A 23,963-nucleotide genomic window follows, 5' to 3' on the forward strand; every position below is an offset into this window, starting at 1 on the left:
AGGTGTTCTAATGTGCTGGAGTTAACCATAGTGAGTGATACTATAAAGGGGACTCCTGCAAGTCAGGCATGGATAAGATATGAGGAGTCAGAACTAGGTAAGTTCTTGTTCCCTTATAACTCTGAGTTTTGATTTCAATACTAACACTACAAATCTTGGTTGGCTAAAAAAGTTGTGAACTTCTGGAGTGACAACCTGGAACCAATGGCAAAGTGCTCCATTTGAAAAAAGAGCCACGCTGCCATCTGGTGTTCATAATAATTGCTATTTTTATTCTTTTGTTTTTGAGTGGAAGAAAATCCATTAATACCCGTCAGTAATTAAGATATAAAAGTTTCCTTAATTGTTGACATTTTTCCTTCAGTGCATTGTCTCTGTAACATTCCCTGCTAAAAAGGTCTATTTTGTTTTTACTTTTTATTTCCATAAGTAATAAAATTTTGCATCTATATCCCTATACAGTTGTCTGATAATTTCTTTGCAATAATTTCCTAAGAAAGGAGATGCTGTGTCAAAGAGTATTGTTTAATTTTTAAACTTTTGACATGCATTTTCCAATTGTTCTTCTCAGAAATATTGTGCCAACATGCCATCATTTTATAAGGGAATGTTCTTCCCTGCACCCTCACCAGTTCTACATAAGATCTTCAAGCTGTTTCTTTGCCTATTTGAGTTTATTTAATTGTATATAGATAGAATTTCCTCTTCTGTGAGTCTGTAGTTTCTGAATACTACTTATGTTTAATATTCAGATACACATTTTGTAAATTTTCTTGGTTTTCTTTTCTGCTGGTCTTTTCACCTGTTCTTCTTTACTTACTGATTTGAAAGAGCTCTTTATAAAATAAAAGAGTAATACTGTATTTTAAAACATTGAATATCCTTACAGGCCAGGCATAGTGTTGCTAAAGCACATATTTGAAAATAGCTCAAATTCTGTAGGGGAGTTTTGTTTTCTTCTCTACCCCATCAACATGCAATCAATTAAAAAAAATTAACTATCTAATATGTACTAGGCATATCACAGTGCTGGTGATATGTCCATGGCTTATCACTCAACCATGCCCTCTTACATAATACAGGAAATATTCGTAGTACATTTATTAAATTGTGAAACTTTGTAGTGGTTCCAAGAGTCTAAGGGACAAAATTTTTATTGGAATATCAGGACTTCAATTCAGACTCTCAAACAAAAAATATATGTCTTTTTGTGCCAGTTACTGACCACAAAGAAGAGATTTACATAGGTAAATAAAACACTGCCCATCTCATTATGGGCTTACAGTCTAGTGTGTTGAAGTGGGGGAATCAAGCACGGAAAGCAATAATAATAACTACTATTTATGGTACAACTAAGAATCAAGTACTATGCTTGTTACTTTTGATGCATTATCTCTAATCCTTACCGCAATTCTGAGATGTGATTTCTGTCCCCATTTAAATAATAAAAGGCTGGAATAAGATTGGTCAAGTTGGACAGTCCAGGTGAAATAGGGTGGTTTTTCCTGGAAGTAGGGAGTTCAACCTGGATACCAGTGGAGGAGGTTTAATGAGGAAAACAGAAAGATATTTGGGCTATGATTTAAATTCTGGCTCCAATAAAGAGCCTGTGTGTGACTATCTCTCTAGGGCAAAATGCTGGGGGGAAGTGGGGGAAAGCACAGAATGGGAGCTTCAGAAATTTTCACTTCAGAAGCCATTAGAGTTGATTTACATCCTTTGTGAAAGGTAATCTCTTTGAGAAAATTTTCCATTTCTTTCTGCCCTGACTTGAGTAAATGAGTCATTAAAAATAATTGGAATTATGGTTAAATAGGGAACAGTAAGCTAAGTTTGCCTCCTCTCATGTTCAAAACACCATTGTCATGACAAAAATTTTTTTTAAATTAATAAATCCTTAGAAGGGCTAGAAAAGAGAGAAAATATGCCACAGGGATTACAAAATTCATATGAAGATATTGTGAACTAGTTTGACAATAAATTTGACACCTTAGATGAAATGTATTAATTCCTAGAAAACGTGACTTGCTAAAACCAATTCATGGAAAAATGAAAATCTGAACAAGTCTATCTATTAAAGCAACTAAATGAAACATTAAAAATCATCCCAGGGGGGCCTTCTGTGTCGCCACGGGCACAGCGCCGCTCACACCATGGCTTGGGTCCCGAATGCGCCACAGCTTCTCAAGAGACGTGGGTCCTCGGAGCCTCTTTAGTGCCGGAGCTCGGGCTCCGCGGCGGCGGAAAAACAGAACCTCTGGAATGGATGGACTCCTCCCGAGCAGCTTTGCTAACTTGCAGCAGCTGAGCAATGTTCCTCATTAATATCTGTCTGTCAGCATAATCGTCACATCATTTCACTCTGGTGGCAGGGACTCAGCTCTGAATTCTGTATAGAAAAAGCACCTGGATCCCAGTCTTTCAATGGCTTCGAGACAACCAGAAGTGCCTGCTCTTGAGCCTAGTGGGCCTCTAGGCAAGATGTCCCTGCCCATCGGGATGTACCGCTGGGCATTCAGCTATGATGATGCCCTCGAGGACCCTACGCCCGTGACTCCTCCTCCATCGGACATGGGCAGCATCCCCTGGAAGCCAGTGATTCCAGAGCGCAAGTATCAGCACCGCGCCAAGGTGGAGGAAGGAGAGGCCAGCGTCTCATCCCGTGCCCTGCCATCGGCCATTGATGGTACGGACAAGGCCCCCGTGGTGAAGGCTAAAGCTACCCATGTCATCATGAGTTCTCTGATCACAAAACAGACCCAGGAGAGCATTCAGCGTTTTGAGCAACAGGCAGGGCTGAGAGATGCTGGCTACACACCCCACAAGGGCCTTACCACCGAGGAGACCAAGTACCTTCGAGTGGCAGAAGCACTCCACAAACTAAAGCTCCAGAGCAGAGAGATAACAAGAGAGGAGAAGCAGCCGGCCTCCACCCAGTCCACCCCAAGCAGCAGCCCCCACTCGTCCCCTAAGCAGAAGCCCAGAGGCTGGTTCACTTCTGGTTCTTCCACAGCCTTACCTGGCCCCAATCTTAGCACCATGGATTCTGGAAGCGGGGGAAAAAGACAGAAGCTCGGCAGATAAATGGAGCCTCTTTGGACCAAGATCCCTCCAGAAGTCTGATTCAGGAGGTTTTGCCATCCAGGCCTACAAAGGAGCCCAGAAGCCTTCTCCAATGGAACTGATTCGCACGCAGGCCACCCGAATGGCCGAGGATCCAGCAGTGTTCAAGCCACCCAAAATGGACATCCCAGTGATAGAAGGGAAGAAACAGCTGCCGCGGGCCCACAATCTAAAACCGCGGGACTTGAATGTTCTCACACTCACTGGCTTCTAGAGCTCTTTCTGTTCCAGGGACTCTGGATAGAGGTGTCTTGAGCCCAGCTCCCCTTTACCTTGGCTCTGACATAGGAAAAGTTTTGTTTTCTCTTTTTAAAAATCTCTCAAACTGAGGCTAGAGCTGGAGACATAATTGGTTTTTGAGAAACATTAGTGCAAAGCTTGTCCTTGTGTGGAAGAAGCCATTTTGTACTGCTTTAATTTAAAGTTAGACTAAACCTCACCAGTGATGTATGGGGACCTCATTAACTATTTTTGCATCATTTACCCTACACAAGAACTTTGATCATTACTTACTAGGTAAATAATATTTGTGTTGTTCCAAAACCAAGGCTTCTTGATTCCTTTACCACTGTCCACATGCGCCTGGACAAATCATGGCGTAGAGGCGTTCACTGACTAGTTTAGACAACTTTGGCCATCTTGGCTGTGCTGACACTGTGTGCTCCAGCCTTGTCAGTTATGGGGACCCAGGATCTGTTTGAGATCTGGGTATAGTTAAGAGCCAGCCTTGGCAGGGATCCTGTCTGTTTTCTGCTGAAACCGGAATCTCCTTGCTTTTTGGTAGACCTCATGGATCACTTTATCCTGCAGCCAGTTCTTACTGTAGTACCTCTTGAGCCAGTGCTGTTGGAGGGATGCTTCTCTTTTGTGTGTCACAGAACAAACATTAGCCTTACATATCCTTTGTTGCACTTTAAAGTGAGATTAATTTAACTCCCATTTGGTTGAAAACTTCCTAAGGGAGAAAATCCAGTCTACTGGTTTGGTATAGATCAATGGATGTTAAACTTTCTTAAAGGAGGCGGCAACTGCAGTTCAAGTATAGTCTTGCGGTTCATACGAAACTAATGTCACCCTATTTTGAGTTTCTTGTTCAGGCCAGGGTCTGAAAAATTTTTCCCTGGGAGGTGGAAGAATTAAAAAATTTTCTGTATGCAATCATTTTCCCCCCAAATGAGCCTCATACCTTTATAAACACGTACCTCACTGAGGAAAGGGACGAGGGGAACCACCTTTTCATTTCTCCTCACTGTGTACATGTTCAATCATTGTCTTGAACACTGTCTCAAATTCCTGCTGTCTTTTGCTTTAGACAGTATGGTGGCTACACAAGGAGCTGACCTGACCTTCCCACAGAGATGCCCTGGAGTCGAAAATGATCAGAACAGTTAATTTATTTGTGTCTTCTGTTATGCTTGTATCTCGTTTTGACAATAAAAATCCTTACTACTTTCTCAAAAAAAAAAAAATCATCCCAGGGAATTCCCTGGCTGCCCAGTGGTTAGGACTCTGTGCTCTCACTGCAGAGCATGGGTTTTCCATCCCTGGTTGAGAAACTAAGATCCTGCAAGCTGTGGGAGTGTGGCCATCAATCAACCAATAAATCAATTTCTCATTGAAAAAAAAATAAAAATAGGGCTTCCCTGGTGGCGCAGTGGTTGAGAGTCCGCCTGCCAATGCAGGGGATGCGGGTTTGTGCCCCGGTCCGGGAGGATCCCACATGACGTGGAGAGGCTGGGCCCGGGAGCCATGGCTGCTGAGCCTGCGCGTCCGGAGCTTGTGCTCCGCAACGGGAGAGGCTGCAACAGTGAGACGCCCGCGTACCGCAAAATCAATCAATCAATCAATCAATCAATAAATAAATAAATAAAAATAAAAATCATCATATAAAGAAAGCTACAGGTCCAGATGACTTTCATGAGGACTTCCTCTAAGCATTTAAAATGGAAGAAACGGTTTCCGGGTAAGATGGCGGAAGAGTAAGACGCGGAGATCACCTTCCTCCCCACGGATACACCAGAAATACAGCTACACGTGGAACAACTCCTACAGAACACCTACTGAATGCTGGCAGAAGACCCCAGACCTCCCAAAAGGCAAGAAACTCCCCACATACCTGGGTAGGGCAAAGCGGAGAGATTCCCGCACAGAGGATCGGTGCCGAGCGGCACTCACCCGCCCGAGAGGCTTGTCTGCTCGCCCGCCAGGGCGGGCGGCGCTGGAAGCTGAGGCTCGGGCTTCGGTCAGAGCGCAGGGAAAGGACTGGGGCTGGCGGCGAGAACTCAGCCTGAAGGGGGCTAATGTGCCACAGCTAGCCGGCAGGGAGTCCGGGAAAACTCTGGAGCTGCCGAAGAGGCAAGAGACTTTTTCTTCCCTCTTGGTTTCCTGGTGCGCGAGGAGAGGGGATTAAGAGCGCTGCTTAAAGGGGCTCCACAGACGGGCGCGAGTCACGACTGAAAGCGCGGAGCCCAGTGACGGGCGTGGGACGCTGGGGCTGCTGCTGCCGCCACCAAGAAGCCTGTGTGCGAGCGCAGGTCACTGTCCACACCGCCCTTCCGGGAGCCTGTGCAGCCTGCCACTGCCGGGGTCCCGGGATCCAGGGGCGGCTTCCCTGGGAGAACGCACGGCGCGCCTCGGGCTGGTGCAACGTCACGCCGAACTCTGCCGCTGCAGGCTCACCCCGCACTCCGTGCCCCTCCCTCCCGCCCGGCCTGAGTGAGCCAGAGTCCCCGAAGAGGCTGCTCCTTTAACCCTGTCCTGTCTGAGCGAAGAACAGACGCCCTCCGGCGACCTACACGCAGAGGCGGGGCCAAATCCAAAGCTGAGACCCAGGAGCTGTGAGAACAAAGAAGAGAAAGGGAAACCTCTCCCAGCAGCCTCAGAAGCAGCGGATTAAAGCTCCACAATCAACTTGATGTACCCTGCATCTGTGGAATACATGAATAGACAACAAATCATCCCAAATTGAGGAGCCAGGAGTCAGTGCTGTGCCTCTGAGGTGGGAGAGCCAACTTCAGGACACTGGTCCACAAGAGACCTCCCAGCTCCACATAATATCAAACGGCGAAAATCTTCCAGAGATCTCCATCTCAACACCAGCACCCAGCTTCACTCAACGACCAGCAAGCTACAGTGCTGGACACCCTATGCCAAACAACTAGCAAGACAGGAACACAACGCCACCCATTAGCAGAGAGGTGGCCTAAAATCATAAAAAGTCCGCAGACACCCCAAAACACACCACCAGACGTGGACCTGCCCACCAGAAAGACAAGATCCAGCCTCATTCACCAGAACACAGGCACTAGTACCTTCCACCAGGAAGCCTACACAACCCACTAAACCAACCTTAGCCACTGGGGACAGACACCAAAAACAACGGGAACTACGAACCTGCAGCCTGCAAAAAGGAGACCCCAAACACAGTAACATAAGCAAAATGAGAAGACAGAAAAACACACAGCAGGTGAAGGAGCAAGATAGAAACCCACCAGACCTAACAAATGAAGAGGAAATAGGCAGTCTACCTGAAAAAGAATTCAGAATAATGATGGTAAAGATGATCCAAGATTCTATTTCCCAGATCCAAAATCTTGGAAATAGAATAGACAAAATGCAAGAAACAGTTAACAAGGACCTAGAAGAACTAAAGATGAATCAAGCATCGATTAAAAACACAATACATGAAATAAAAAATACTCTAGATGGGATCAATAGCAGAATAACTGAGGCAGAAGAACGGATAAGTGAGGTAGAAGATAAAATAGTGGAAATAACTGCTACAGAGCAAAATAAAGAAAAAAGAATGAAAAGAACAGAGGACAGTCTCAGAGACCTCTGGGACAACATTAAACGCACCAACATTCGAATTATAGGGGTTCCAGAAGAAGAAGAGAAAAAGAAAGGGACTGAGAAAATATTTGAAGAGATTATAGTTGAAAACTTCCCTAATATGGGAAAGGAAATAGTTAATCAAGTCCAGGAAGCACAGAGAGTCCCATACAGAATAAATCCAAGGAGAAATACGCCAAGACACATATTAATCAAACTGTCAAAAATTAAACACAAAGAAATCATATTAAAAGCAGCAAGGCAAAAACAACAAATAACACACAAGGGAATCCCCATCAGGATAACAGCTGATCTATCAGCAGAAACTCCACAAGCCAGAAGGGAGTGGCAGGACATAATTAAAGTGATGAAGGAGAAAAACCTGCAACCAAGATTACTCTACCCAGCAAGGATCTCATCCAGATTTGATGGAGAAATTAAAACGTTTACAGACAAGCAAAAGCTGAGAGAGTTCAGCACCACCAAACCAGCTTTACAACAAATGCTAAAGGAACTTCTCTAGGCAAGAAACACAACAGAAGGAAAAGACCTACAATAACGAACCCAAAACAATTAAGAAAATGAGAATAGGAACATACATATCGATAATTACCTTAAATGTAAATGGACTAAATGCTCCCACCAAAAGACACAGATTGGCTGAATGGATACAAAAACAAGACCCATATATATGCTGTCTACAAGAGACCCACTTCAGACCTAGAGACACATACAGACTGAAAGTAAGGGGATGGAAAAAGATATTCCATGCAAATGGAAACCAAAAGAAAGCTGGAGTAGCAATTCTCATATCAGACAAAATAGACTTTAAAATAAAGACTACTAGAAGAGACAAAGAAGGACACTACATAATGATCAAGGGATCGATCCAAGAAGAAGATATAACAATTGTAAATATTTATGCACCCAACATAGGAGCACCTCAATACATAAGGCAAATACTAACAGCCATAAAAGGAGAAATCGACAGTAACACAATCATAGTAGGGGACTTTAACACCCCACTTTCGCCAATGGACAGATCTTCCAAAATGAAAATAAATAAGGAAACACAAGCTTTAAATGATACATTAAACAAGATGGACTTAATTGATATTTATAGGACATTCCATCCAAAAACAACAGAATACACATTTTTCTCAAGTGCTCATGGAACATTCTCCAGGATAGATCATATCTTGGGTCACAAATCAAGCCTTGGTAAATTTAAGAAAATTGAAATTGTATCAAGTGTCTTTTCTGACCACAATGCTATGAGACTAGATATCAATTACAGGAAAAGAGCTGTAAAAAATACAAACACATGGAGGCTAAACAATACACTACTTAATAACGAAGTGATCACTGAAGAAATCAAAGAGGAAATTAAAAAATACCTAGAAACAAATGACAATGGAGACACGACGACCCAAAACCTATGGGATGCAGCAAAAGCAGTTCTAAGAGGGAAGTTTATAGCAATACAATCCCACCTTAAGAAACAGGAAACATCTCGAATAAACAACCTAACCTTGCACCTAAAGCAATTAGAGAAAGAAGAACAAAAACACCCCAAAGTTAGCAGAAGGAAAGAAATCATAAAAATCAGATCAGAAATAAATGAAAAAGAAATGAAGGAAACGATAGCAAAGATCAATAAAACTAAAAGCTGGTTCTTTGAGAAGATAAACAAAATTGATAAACCATTAGCCAGACTCATCAAGAAAAGAAGGGAGAAGACTCAAATCAATAGAATTAGAAATGAAAAAGGAGAAGTAACAACTGACACTGCAGAAATACAAAAGATCATGAGAGATTACTACAAGCAACTCTATGCCCATAAAATGGACAACCTGGAAGAGATGGACAAATTCTTAGAAATGCACAACCTGCCAAGACTGACTCAGGAAGAAATAGAAAATATGAATAGACCAATCACAAGCACTGAAATTGAAACTGTGATTAAAAATCTTCCATCAAACAAAAGCCCAGGACCAGATGGCTTCACAGGCGAATTCTATCAAACATTTAGAGAAGAGCTAACACCCATCCTTCTCAAACTCTTCCAAACAATATCAGAGGAAGGAACACTCCCAAACTCATTCTACGAGGCCACCATCACCTTGATACCAAAACCAGGCAAGGATGTCACAAAGAAAGAAAACTACAGGCCAATATCACTGATGAACATAGATGCAAAAATCCTCAACAAAATACTAGCAAACAGAATCCAACAGCACATTAAAAGGATCATACACCATGATCAAGTGGGGTTTATTCCAGGAATGCAAGGATTCTTCAATATACGCAAATCAATCAATGTGATACACCATATTAACAAGTTGAAGGAGAAAAACCATATGATCATCTCAATAGATGCAGAGAAAGCTTTCGACAAAATTCAACACCCATTTATGATAAAAACCCTGCAGAAAGTAGGCATAGAGGGAACTTTCCTCAACATCATAAAGGCCATATATGACAAACCCACAGCCAACATCGTCCTCAATGGTGAAAAACTGAAACCATTTCCACTAAGATCAGGAACAAGACAAGGCTGCCCACTCTCACCACTCTTATTCAACCTAGTTTTGGAAGTTTTAGCCACAGCAATCAGAGAAGAAAAGGAAATAAAAGGAATCCAAATTGGAAAAGAAGAAGTAAAGCTGTCACTGTTTGCAGATGACATGATACTATACATAGAGAATCCTAAAGATGCTACCGAAAAACTACTAGAACTAATCAATGAATTTGGTAAAGTAGCAGGATACAAAATTAATGTACAGAAATCTCTGGCATTCCTGTACACTAATGATGAAAAATCTGAAAATGAAATCAAGAAAACACTCCCATTTACCATTGCAACAAAAAGAATAAAATATCTAGGAATAAACCTACCTAAGGAGACAAAAGACCTGTATGCAGAAAATTATAAGACACTGATGAAAGAAATTAAAGATGATACAAATAGATGGAGAGATATACCATGCTCCTGGATTGGAAGAATCAATATTGTGAAAATGACTCTACTACCCAAAGCAATCTACAGATTCAATGCAATCCCTATCAAACTACCACTGGCATTTTTCACAGAACTAGAACAAAAAATTTCAAAATTTGTTTGGAAAAACAAAAGACCCCGAATAGCCAAAGCAATCTTGAGAACGAAAAACGGAGCTGGAGGAATCAGGCTCCCTGACTTCAGACTATACTACAAAGCTACAGTAATCAAGACAGTGTGGTACTGGCATAAAAACAGAAAGATAGATCAGTGGATCAGGATAGAAAGCCCAGAGATAAACCCACGCACATATGGCCAACTTATCTTTGATAAAGGAGGCAGGAATGTACAGTGGAGAAAGGACAGCCTCTTCAATAAGTGGTGCTGGGAAAACTGGACAGCGACATGTAAAAGTGTGAGATTAGATCATTCCCTAACACCATACACAAAAATAAGCTCAAAATGGATTAAAGACTTAAATGTAAGGCCAGAAACTATCAAACTCTTAGAGGAAAACATAGGTAGAACACTCTATGACATAAATCACAGCAAGATCCTTTTGGACCCACCTCCTAGAGAAATGGAAATAAAAACAAAGATAAACAAATGGGACCTAATGAAACTTCAAAGCTTTTGCACAGCAAAGGAAACCATAAACAAGACCAAAAGACAACCCTCAGAATGGGAGAAAATATTTGCAAATGAAGCAACTGACAAAGGATTAATCTCCAAAATTTATAAACAGCTCATGCAGCTCAATAGCAAAAACAACAATCCAATCCAAAGATGGGCAGAAATGCAAATCAAAACTACAATGAGATATCATCTCACACCAGTCAGAACGGCCATCATCAAAAAATCTAGAAACAATAAATGCTGGAGAGGGTGTGGAGAAAAGGGAACACTCTTGCACTGCTGGTGGGAATGTGAATTGGTACAGCCACTGTGGAGAACAATATGGAGGTTCCTTAAAAAGCTACAAATAGAACTACCATATGACCCAGCAATCCCACTACTAGGCATATACCCTGAGAAAACCATAATTCCAAAAGAGACATGTACCAAAATGTTCATTGCAGCTCTATTCACAATAGCCCGGAGCTGGAAACAACCTAAGTGTCCATCATCGGATGAATGGATAAAGAAGATGTGGCACATATATACAATGGAATATTACTCAGCCATAAAAAGAAACGAAACTGAGCTATTTGTAATGAGGTGGATAGACCTAGAGTGTGTCATACAGAGTGAAGTAAGTCAGAAAGAGAAAGACAAATACCGTATGCTAACACATATATATGGAATTTAAAAAAAAAAAAGTCATGAAGGACCTAGGGGCAAAACGGGAATAAAGACATAGACCTACTTGAGAATGGACTTGAGGATATGGGGAGGGGGAAGGGTAAGCTGTGACAAAGCGAAAGAGAGGCATGGACATATATACACTACCAAACGTAAGGTAGATAGATAGTGGGAAGCAGCCGCAGAGCACAGGGAGATCAGCTCGGTGCTTTGTGACCGCCTGGAGGGGTGGGATGGGGAGGGTGGGAGGGAGGGAGATGCATGAGGGAAGGGATGTGGGAACAGATGTATATGTATGACTGATTCACTTTGTTATAAAGCAGAAACTAATTAAAAAATTTAAAAATAAATAAAAAATAAAAAAAAATAAAATGGAAGAAACAAAAATCTCCCACAAACTCTTCTAGAGAATAGAAAAATATGGATACTCTTCACCACATTTTGTAAGGGCAATGTAACTTTGATGCCCAAACTTGATAAGACATAACAAGAAATGAAAACTATAGGGTACTATGTTAACAAAATAAATCAACTTATCTACTGATCTCTCTGTGTCACAACCATATTAAGTTTATTTTCAGAATGCAATGTTTATTAATATTTGAAAATAAATTGTTGAAAACCACCACAATGTAAGAGACAAAGGAGAAAAAACATGATAATCTCAATTTGAGAAGGACTTGGATGTAAGTATTTATTTGGAAGATGATCCTAGGAAACACAAATGAGGAAACTGGGAAAGCGAGACAAGGGTGGGAAAAAAGCTAAGGAAAATACATTAATGAGCAGGTTAATATTGTGGGAAATTGGAACTCTCTGAACACGTGTGAGAAAAATGGCTCAGAATCACACTAACAGAGGACAGGGATGCTGCGACATTTATCCACTGATTGCCATTCCCTGCACTTCTGGTTGCTCCTTCTAGCAGCTGAGAAAGCTCCCCTGGTGCTTGAGAAAGCTCTCAGGCAGAGAAGAGAGATCAAGTCTCCTGATGTGGAAAGCTGCCAGGGCAAATATCTCTTGTGGTTACTGCTGAACCCAGGTGGGTCAAGGGAATATGGGACAGGGCACCGATAGCATATGCTACAGAATCCAAGAGGATAATGTAAGAGACAAGAAGTCATGCACAAAAATCTGATAAAAAATTTAAGAGCTAATTTTTCTTTGTGGAAAAGAAATACAAATGTCAATCTAAATTATCAGAAAACACTGATATGGAAGGTGACAGAGGGTAGCAGATGCAGCTCCTACTTTCTATGTCAGGGGAGCTATAGAAATGTATTAGCTTTAGAAATTATGTTTACTGTTTAATAAAATAGGTAAGATTAATAGAAACTATATTATATAAACATTACGATAAAACATATCAAATGTTTTTTACCTGAGATTTTTAAAAAGTAACTCTCTCCTGTCAGATAGCTATGATAATTGCTATTATCATCCTATTTTCCTGTTAAGAAAATGAACCTTAGAGAGGTTCAGAAACATGGTTAGGGTCACACTTAGCAAGTAGTGGAACTAGGAAATGTTCCCAAGCTGCCTGACCCCAGAGCCAATGCTTTTACCCACAGTGCTGTATTATGGTTTGATGTTAAAAAGTTAAGCATAACTAAATAATAGATAAGTGAAATAGGAAACAAATATTGAGATGATGGAACTAAACCAAAATAAACATTGATTCTATTGAGTGTAAACAGACTACACCAAGTAGATGTAAAGATTGTTAGACTGAATAAGATACTGAACTACATGTTCCTTATGTGAGACATACATAACTTAAATATAAAGCAAACTAAAAATTTAGGTTAAAAGGTTTGGGGGGAAAAGCCCCATATAAAGTCTAACAAAAGGAGAGCTTGGGTGGCTTGCTAAAATTAGTCAAAGTAGACTTTATAGCATTAAAGACTAGACTTATGAAGAGACACTTTACAATTGTAAAAAGTTCAATTCACTAGGAACATATAATAATTATTTCAGCCTAAATATCAGCAGTCATTGAATAATGGCATGTTTCTCTGTTGAGTGACAATATACTCATTTTCACTAAATCAAAATTGTAAAGGAGATAAAATATACCCCCGATCAGGAAAAGATGTCTTTATGTCTTGAAGTAAAGGCAATGCATTCTATCAGGTGAATTCTGTTCTGCAGCTTAAGTTCAGTGGCTCTGTGATTCTGAGTTCCCATGGTGTTTGAGTCTCTGATTGTAATCTTCACCAAGTCAGTTGTTGAGGCAGCTAATGTCATTCTCCCTGTCCTGTCTGGAAATTCCTGTAGCGGGAATGGACTTATATGGGTCCCAGTGTGGGAGAATTCATCACCCTAACAGCTGGAGACAATGCACTTGCGAGGTGTCAGGATGACCAACTTGGGAAAAGAAGAGGACTTAGCAGCATATGTGTTTTCTCCAGAGCAATGGCTAATCCTGATTTAAGACACAAAATTAAAACAGGCTTTGAGGGACTTCACTGGTAGCACAGTGGTTAAGACTGCGTGCTTCCAATGCAGGGGGCCCAGGTTAAATCCCTAGTCAGGGAACTAGATCCCATATGCATGCCACAACTAAGAGTTTGCATGCCACAACTAAGGAGCCCATGTGCCACAACTAAGGAGCTGGCAAGCCACAATTAAGGAGCCCACCTGCCGCAACTAAGACCCAGTGCAACCAAATAAATAATTCTTTTTTTTTAAAAAAAAAAAGGGTTTGAGAAGTCTTGGAAGATTGGAATGTGTCCCTATGGCTTGACTCAGGTTAACCTCACAGTGAGGGACGTAACTATGGATGAGTTGGATGATGTTAAATGTTGAAGACAGGGCACAATGACTGTGCTTTGTTAACCAAATGTGATTTCAAAAAAAAGCTTGACAAAGATACTGCTGATAAACTAATGGAAACTTTACACAGCTCTCTACAACCCATCTGGTCTACAGGGATGGCGAAGCTGCTCAGGGGGTTGAACAAGTGAACTGCAATAGGCCTGGGGTGGAAAAGGCGGGGCGGGGGGGCGCGGAATTCAAGTCTGAGGCCTGTGAGTCACTCTAGGGCCGGTAAGACCGTCCCATAATGTTGTGTAGGTTGCTCACTGCACAAGGGCACCTGGTTCAGAGGTGAGGGTGAGAGTATACAATCCAGGCTGCATTATTTTCACCAAGCTGTATAGTCATCCTGGTGCTGGCTTGCCATAGCCTGGAGGAAAGGGCACCTGGCTACTAGCCAAACTGTGTGTCTGAGGGGCTGTGTCTGCCCAGAGGGCCCCTTTGTCTAAAAGGGCACTATGTATGGGTTAACTGCATTTAGTAGGTGCTGTGCTTGTAGGTGCTATGGAAACAGACCCTTATGAGGCTGTTAAGGAAACTGGGACAAGAGATAATGTGGCTTTTCAGCTGTCTTGACAAAATATAGCCTTAAGCAATAAATCTGTGTTACTGCATTACATGGTTCAAATGGCTGAAGCCTACAAAGACGTTAGAGCTGACCAGGTGAGTCTAGGCATTTCAGTCCCTCCCTTTAAGAATGATACAGCAGAACAAAGACAGTATTGCAAATAATACACTCCGACATGGAACCCAAGCTGTTAGGGGCCTCCCCATGGGAGGACTCCCAAATATGGCATGGATTCAAAGGAAAGAGAGATCTGACACAGCCCCAGAGGTTCACCAAGCCTTTGTGGAGGAAGAGACCTTTGGCTGAGTATGTAAGAGGGACTGTGGAAAGTAACACCAAACAAGGAGGTTGGGGATGTATAGTGGGCCTTGCACGCCAGAGTGAGGGAGGGAGGGATTCACACGTACCTTTTTTAGGTACAAAAAATTCACCTATACCTTTTTTAGGTATAGGTGGCAGGGAGCCATTAAAGGTTTTTGAGCTGAGGCATGATGAGATCAGTGATGTACTGATGAGATCAGTGATGTACTTTAATCAGAATTAGGGCTCAACCTCTCAAGAAAAAGAGATGGATGTGAGAGGTGAAGTAGAATGTACAGGACTTGGTAACTCTTTTAACAGAAAAAGTGGAATGTGGCTGAGTCTATTTGCTTTCCTTCCTATTTGTTTCCACCTAATCTCCCACTCTTCGGCTCCCTGTAGGCTGTAGCCCTTCAATTTAATAAAGATATCAATCCATAGTCATGGAAAAACAACATCTCCATCTGAAGGTTGCCACTAGCTGCTCTTTTTACCTCCTGGTGTGTTGCCCTGAGATCTTTTTGTTTATTGGGAAAACGTCCTGAGACCACCAGGGGAGAGTTCTAGCAGTGCTCAGGCCATCCCAGCTGGGACACAATGGATTTAGCTCCCTTTGAGGCAGAGGACAAGAAGAGTCTAGAAGTAAGACTTAGCAGATACTCTAGAAAATGGGGCCAGGGTGTTTTGGTTCCTGCAAAGCAGGTGGTGCTCTGGGGCTCACCTGAAAAATGCATTGCATTTGGAAGGGTTCAAGGCCAAATGAGCCACCATTCAGAGGCCTTGCCACAAGGTTCCTAGTGCTTCCAAAGTGAGATTTCTTAGATACCAGCTCCTCCATTCGAATACCCACTGTTGTAATGCCTTCTAAATCATACTGACCATCCAATCTATTCTTGAACACTTATAATTCCAATACAGGCAGTCTGATCTGTTGCGGGGCATTTTTAACTAATAGAAAGTCCTCCCTTTATTTGAGTCCTAGTCCATCTCCCTGTGACTGTCACGCACCGATTTTTGTCTACATCAGAGGTGGTACAAGCTGTGTGCACGTGTACAATTTGTTAGTTGCTATCAAAATGGCCAGCAGTCTCACTTCTAGGAATATATTCTGCAGATATATGAACAAAGGTATATAAAATAAAGGTCTATTGTGGCAGTTCTCTTTCCAACACTGGAACTATTCAAGCAAAACTTGAATCACCATCATATGGATACTAGAGAGGGGATTAAACAGGAGATTGGACTTGACTTCAAGTCAAACTCTTGACTTATTCATCTACGGTAAGAGAGGGAGCAGGCCTTTCTGGTCTCACTCATTTTCTCTATTTGTTTTTTCCCCCTTGGCACAGGTCATGAGTATCTATGGAGAAGGGCATCAAGGTCAGGTCAGAATCAGGTGACTTCCATGATCCCTGAGATATTTAACGTCATCTCTTCTTGTTATGCTTAGGTGGGAGCAAGGAGGAATCCAGTAGTCCTCCCAGACATACTGTGTTTATGGAAGCACACACTCTTCTGCAATCATGAAACCTACGCTGCCTGACTAAGGGGCAGCAGCAGGGGCCGGGGAGGCAGCACTAACAATAGGAGCCACAGCAGGTGCTATGGACATGGCATCCACCAAGTCTTCACACTCAGGACAGATCAACTCAGCACTGGCAGGAGCAGCCTTCATGGATCCAGGAGGAAGCAGAGCCAGCATGGCCAGGGCAGTTGCTTCTGACATGTCCCCACCTATGAGGTGAGGTCTTAACATGTTTGTGGCAATGGCTGTAAGCATCTCGATGTCCTCAGAGGGCAATTCAGCATGTCAGCAGGAGGTACCAGTCTCTCCCCAGAGGGCAGCATGCATGTGGTGCTTGCAGGAACAGATACCACCAGCAAGCCTCTACTGGAACAGCTAAAGTTCCAGTGGTGGGACCCCTCATCTCAAGCTTGCAGACTGAAAGCTGCATGATTAACAGGATGGAAGTCAGAAGGTCTCCCAAACCATGCTGAAGGCTAGAGGGAAAGAAAGGAAAATGACAGAACTCCCAGTAGAAGGCATTCCCGTCACCATATGACTGGAAGAGGACAAATCAACCTTAATATCATCCTCCTGCTGGCCCTTTGCCTGGCATGGAACCACTAGGGTTGGAAAAGAAAGAAAAAGGCTGGAGCAGCCCAGGATGCAGAGGACACAGATCCTCCTCCGATGAAAAACAAAACAAAAACAAAAAGCCATCAGCCTCAGCCTTACTGAAAAGGAGTCTGGGTGGGTGATCAGATTACTCTTCCTTTCCTACTTTCGATTGACTTCAATACAATTGTGAAAGGCCCTGTACTCAGGTCTGGGTGGTGAATCAAGGGAAGTGAGAAACACTAGTCCTCTTCTCAAGGAGCTCACAGTATAGTACAGTGTATTGCCATCTTTTCTCTTCTTCTCTTTGCCTGCTCATGAGAATCACTAACGCTGAATCACAAATAGTACAAGGCAGATTGACGAGTGCCATAGGAAAGGAAATCATGTAAAGCTGAAATGACTGGAATGTTTTATGGGCTCCAAAAGGATAGGGACATAGCACATAGGTCAACTCAATCGTGCAGTGGGAAGGAAAACAGTCTTGCTGCTGCCTACTCTTGTGCCAGGCATTGTACTTGGCACTTAACCTACATACCTAATTCTCACAACAATTTTATAATGAAGGTATCATCATCTCAGTTTTACAGATTAAGAAAATGGAGGCCCAGAGGACTTGAGTAACTTACCCACAGACACACAGGTAATAAGTGATAAAGCTAGGATTGCAACCTATGTCTTTCTGACTACGTAAACTATGTTCTCGGCAGCAGTCCACAAAAGCTAATTTAATAGGCAAAAACTGACTTACATTTAATAAAGCCTTATTTTGACCTACAGTAACGTTGCAAAAATAGTAGAGAGTTTCCATATAGTCCTCACCTGGCCTCCCCTAATGTTAATATCTTAATACCATAGTACAATGATCAGAACCGGGAAATTAACATTGGTAACAATATTACTAACTAAACTAAAGCTTTCATTTGCATTTCATCAGTTTTTCCACCAATGCCCTTTTCCACTCTAGGATTCCATCCAGGATCCCACATTCATGATTTCTTTTCCACAGTAGTTTCATGCTAATGAGGCTACAAATAAGGTACATACCCTGCATTTTGCTGAAATCTTTCTTAATTTTATGACACAGAATGTAAATGACACTTTGTAAATGGTCTGTAGGCACTTGAGAAAAAGTTGTATTTGTACTCTGCTGTTGTGTTGTGTTGGGGGATGTCCTATAACCGTCAATTAGGTGAAGTTGGTTGAGAGTCATGTTTAAGTCTACCATGTCCTCACTGATATTCTTTCTACTTGTTCTATCAATTACTGAGATATTGTTACTGACATTTCTGAGTATATTGTAGATATGTCAGTTTCTTCTTGCAGACCTATCAGTTTTTTGCTTCATGTATTTTGAAACCCTGTTAATTGTCACACAAACAATTAGGATTGTCTTACCTTCTTGATAAATTGGCCCTTTATCATTTCTACATGGTCCTCTATCCCTGGTAATATTCTATATTTTGGAATCTAATTTGATTGATATTAATATGGCTATTAATATAGCCACTTCCAATTTCTTGGATTAGTGTTAGCATGCTATATTCTTTACTATCTTTTTACTTTTCAGCAACGTTTATTTATATTTTTATTGGGTTTCTTATAGACAACATATTGTTGTGTCTTGTTTTTTCTATCCAATTTGACAATCTGACATTTAGTTGGGTCTTTTGGAACATTTATGCTTAATGTTACTATTGATATGTTTGTGTGTAACACTTTTCTATTTGTTTTCTACTCGCCCATCTGTTGTTTGCATTCTCTTTCCTCTTCTTATATTTATTTTCATTTATTTATTTATTTATTTATTTATTTATTTATTTATTTTTTTGCGGTACGCGGGCCTCTCACTGTTGTGGCCTCTCCCGTTACGGAGCACAGGCTCCAGATGCGCAGGCTCAGCAGCCATGGCTCATGGGCCTAGCTGCTCTGCGGCATGTGGGATCTTCCCGGACCGGGGCACGAACCCGTGTCCCCTGCGTTGGCAGGCGGACTCTCAACCACTGCGCCACCAGGGAAGCCCCTTATACTTTATTTTTAATTAATTATGTTTTATAATTTTGTTTTACATAATGATGGATTCTTAGATAAATATTTATAGAATACATCTTTAACCACAGACCACCTTCAAGTAATATTAAACTTCATGGCACTTTAAGAACCATAAAATAGGACTTCCCTGGCGGTCCAGAGGTTAAGACTCCACGCTTCCAATGCAGTGGGTGCAGGTTTGATTCCTGGTCAGAGAACTAAGATCCCACATGCCCTGCAGCGAGGCCAAAAACAAAAAAACAAAATAACCCAGAACCATACAATAATACACTTCCATTTATCCTTTCCTTGCCTAAGTACTATTCTTGTCACACATTTTACTTCTGTGTACGTCATAAAGCCCACAAATATGTCATTATTTTTGCTTTAAGCAGTCAATCATCTTTTGAAGAGATTTAAATCTTAAAGGGAAAAAAGTCTTATATTTGTCTCTGTATTTATTTTCCATAAATTTCATTCCTTGTACAAATCCGGATTTCCACATGCTCTAGTCTCCTTGGGATTACAGGCCTTCCTTTAACATTTGTAGTGAAGCTCTGTTGGTAATTAATTCTTTCACCTTTTTTAGGGATGAATAAGTATTTTACCTTTGCTTTTGAAATTTATTTCTGGTGGGTAAATTGTAGACTGACAGTTAAAAAATTTTTTTTAATACTTTAAAGAAGTTACACTTACTCTCTTCTGACTTGCATTTTTTCCACTAACAAGTCTGCTGTAATCCTTATTCTTATTACAGAATAAGAATAATGTATATTTTTTCTCTTTCTGGTTTCTAGATTTTTCCTTTATCACTAGATTTCAGTAATTTGATTATTGTGGGACTTTGTGCAGTTTTCTTCATGATTCTTATGATTTGGGTTCACTGAGCTTCTTAGATCTATGAGTGTTCACTATTTATCAAATTTGGGAAATTTTCAGCCAGTATTCTTTCAAAAAACTTTTAGCTATCTCAATGCAATGCACAACAGTTAATCTACAAGCAAAGTCAGAGATGGATGGGTAATGCTCATGATTACAATGCATTTACTTTGAACACAAGTCATATCACTCAGACTGATGCAACAACAGGTGATTCATTACTGTGAACTGCAAATCATGATTGCCAACATCAGTTATCAGGGGAAAAAAACAGTGACTAAAGAAGGCAGATAATCTATGCTGTATTCATTTGATATTAAAAAGAGTGTTGCTTTTAGGGACTTCCCTGGTGGCACAGTGGTTAAGAATCTGCCTGCCAATGCAGGAGACACGGGTTTGAGCCCTGGTCCGGGAAGATCCCACATGCTGCGGAGCAACTAAGCCTGTGTGCCACAACTACTGAAGCCTGCGCGCCTAGAGCCCATGCTCCGCAATGAGAAGCCACCGCAATGAGAAGCCCGTGCACCGCCAAGAAGAGTAGCCCCTGCTCACCACAACTAGGGAAAGGCCCCGCGCAGCAACGAAGACCCAACGCAGCCAAAAATAAATAAATAAAAGCTAATAAAAAGCAAGTAATAAACAAAATTTTTTTTAAAAAGTGTTGCTTTCAGACCTAGTTTTTGGGCTGCTGCACTGGCTTTACATTTTTCCTCCAACCTTCTGTACCCATTATAGAAAACTGGAGACTTTTGCATCATGAAAAGGGGTTTCCTGGGACACATGAATTTCATTACTAAAACCAGGCTCGTCCCAGACAAACTGGGATGATTTATTACCCTAGGGCCAACCTTCTTGAAGCCTGACTGGAGAGCACCAAAGCTGCCAAAGCATGTTTTCACCCACCTCCCCAAAAGAGAGCTGATTCAGCTAAGGAGAGCACTTGGATATGGATGGCAGGAATTGGAGCCTCACAGGCAAAGGAGGAGCTCAGTAAAAGAACCCAGTAGGGGAAAGAGAGAGAGAAGCACCTGTATTAAAAATTGGAATCAATGTAGGGGTTTCCACTGTGATTCTGAAAATCAACTACATGATGGCCCTTTCAGTGGAATTTATTACTGCAATGATGGAAACCTGACAATATCAATTCTATTCCCCAGTACACGTGTAGCCTTCACATACTTCTAGCAAAAAAAAAAAAGGTAAAAATAAATAATTTTAAAAGAAAGGAAAAGAATCCATATTTTTCAACAAGTGAGAGACAGGATTCAAATGGACAGATCAGAAAGCATCCGGAAGTTTGAGCCGTATCTCCACCGATGCCAGACATACATACTGTTATGGGTAATCAGACTATGCGATGTGAAAAAAGAGAGGGCGAAGACTATAACAAAAATAGTCTGCCAAAATTTACTGTTTCAGATAGCCAAAACCTGGTAGAAACTCAATGTACTGAAATGTCTGTAGTTTTACTTTAGTTAAAAATAAGCATATTACAAATTGATGGCTACTGGGAAGCTGCTGCATAGCACAGGGAGATCAGCTCAGTGCTGTGTGACGACATAGAGGGGTGGGATAGGGAGGGTGGGCGGAAGGCTCAAGAGGGAGGGGATATGGGGATATATGTATACATATAGCTGATTCACTTTGTTGTACAGCAGAAACTAACAGAACATCGTAAAGCAATTATACTCCAATAAAGATGTATAAAAAATAAGCATATTACAGAGATTGATGAAGAGTAAAAAGATGAAGTTATTGATTTTCAGACCAAGGTCAACTGTGATGAAGACATTTCTAGTAGACCATGGAAATTCAGAAGACATAGAGAATGGAGAGACAGAAAAAAAACTTGGCACACAAGTATGAGTAATTACTAGCTCTCTGCTACTACAATTAGCAAAATGAAGCATACTGTGAATTCCTGGAAGTGGTCTCAGTAAGCTCCATAGAGAAATTTATTTTGACTATCTTTTGAAAGTTATGAGACTGTGAATCTAGGCATCAAAATGGTAACATTGCTCATGGCAAACAGATGATTAGATCATAAATTACATGTGGTGTGTATTCAACTGAATATGAGGTTAAAGGGAAAACTGGCTCTTTCACACTGACCCGGCTGTGGATGAGAGGAAGTGAGAGGAAGGAAGGAAGTGAGGGAGGCGGGATATATTTAAAAAATTGTTCAACATGGTTTATATGAGATAGACTATGAAAACAAAGCTTTTGAATAATCTAAAATATGAAGGCCATATAGAAAAATGTAGAGAAAAAACTGGGAGTGAAGAAACTTTCCAAGTGTCAATTCTGAAGTAGCAAAAAAGGTTGGACAATTTTGGAGATGTGTTGGATAAAAGGAGAGGCTTGGGGAGGGGGTAATAAGTGCTCTAATCCAACTGGAGCTCTCTAAGCCCATCCAGCCTTGGGGCCAGGCAAGCCCACTCCATGGAAGATGTTCATGTCCTCCAAAACTGAAGAAAAAGAACTAGGGCAAAGCCAGAGAGAGGTTTGCCCCAAACTACCCAGAAATCAAACTTCGGAAAGATGCAACAGAAACTATGCTTTGGGTAAAAGGATCAGTCCCAGAACAACTATTACAACTTTTGAAGCGTTTTGAGTCTTTCATTATATTGCAGAACTTTTTCTCTCCCTATAGAAATAAGAGTGATAGGGAAACCACATGGCTATTTACCCCATCACTATTCTAAAATATGTGTTTTGCTTAATATGAATTATTTGGCCAAACAGGACAAATTAAATATACGAAGTCTTCCTCAATGGATGATAAGTGCCAATGCTAAGCCATGTTCTCCGTTCTCCTGGATGACTGCTGAGGATGACTTCACCTATTTTCTTTCTTTCTTTTTTTTTTTTTTTTGCGATACGCGGGCCTCCCACTGTTGTGGCCTCTCCCGTTGCGGAGCACAGGCTCTGGACGCGCAGGCTCAGAGGCCATGGCTCACGGGCCCAGCTGCTCCACGGTATGTGGGATCTTCCTGGACCGGAGCATGAACCCGTGTCCCCTGCATCGGCAGGCGGACTCTCAACCACTGCGCCACCAGGGAAGCCCTTCACCTATTTTCTAGCTGTCACTCTGGATAACCAAGTCAGCACTGTGAAGTGTAAGGGTCCATAGCAGGTATATTAGATTGAGGAGGATGTGGGATTAGGACAATACAGCAGCATTTTGAGCATAGGTTTACTTGGATCATGGAAAGAAGAAAGTCCCAACTGGCAGCTGTTGTTGAACATAAATATTACCAACATTGTATTTCAACTCAAAATTGCCCTTGCCTGAGACAGACACCATGGCAGAGAAGGGACTGCAAGACTGGAAGTTGTGTGTTCAGAATCCCCATCTCAGTTCTGTTACTAGGACTAAATTGGTCCCTGAATGCCTTTGGACCTCAGTTTTCTCACATGGAAAATGAGGGATTGGGTTCAATATGTAATTCAACACAACATTAATCAAATGCTTCCTATGTTTCAGGAATTTTACTGGAAGAATAAATTGTTAGGATTCTTACCATTTGGGGGCTCCTGTTACAATTTTATGATTCTGTAACAAGAAAACGAACTGTTGTTTACACCTTTATTTAGTGTCTGGGTGGAGAAACTGCAAATCCAGTTCCGCATCCATGCTAACATTCTTTGGTTTCCATGCTAGGGATGCCAAATGTAGAGGAAGTGGTCCAGGATGGGAAAAGGCGATGTCATGTGAAACAACTGGACCAAATCATGAGACAGGAAGCAGGCCCCTCTTGAGATAAGGGTTTTTTTGCCCTTCCTCATCCACCCCTTACCCTCTCAGCATTCTCAGGTGATCCTTCCTGGTGGGTCTGCTCAAGCAAAGGAGAAGGCAGGGACCCAGCAAGGAGGTCAGAGTCTGTGGAGAACTGTGGCTCAGCAGAACATCTATTAAATGATGTTTGGTTTGCAGCTGATCCGCCATTCTCCTTAAATGGGGATCCTCACCTTATGTCTGATTAACTGAT

General features: G+C 41.6%; 2 protein-coding genes across 2 annotated transcripts in view; one reads left to right on the plus strand and one right to left on the minus strand.

Annotated features, from left to right (window-relative positions):
* Nucleotides 1-23,963, minus strand: part of LOC308616373 (zinc finger protein 300-like) — a gene marked incomplete at its 5' end in the record, with an annotated part of 101,601 nt that overhangs the window by 2,025 nt on the left and 75,613 nt on the right. The gene's annotated exons all lie outside the window — the stretch shown is intronic.
* LOC308615828 (putative monooxygenase p33MONOX) lies at nucleotides 2,102-4,683 on the plus strand. The gene is given in 2 exon segments (XM_081231640.1): nucleotides 2,102-3,048; nucleotides 3,050-4,683. Coding segments are annotated over 2 exon segments (912 nt in total). The 5' UTR covers nucleotides 2,102-2,424; the 3' UTR covers nucleotides 3,338-4,683.

Source organism: Mesoplodon bidens (assembly GCF_964165515.1).
Source record: "Mesoplodon bidens genome assembly, chromosome: 4".
Taxonomy (NCBI): Eukaryota; Metazoa; Chordata; class Mammalia; order Artiodactyla; family Ziphiidae; genus Mesoplodon; species Mesoplodon bidens.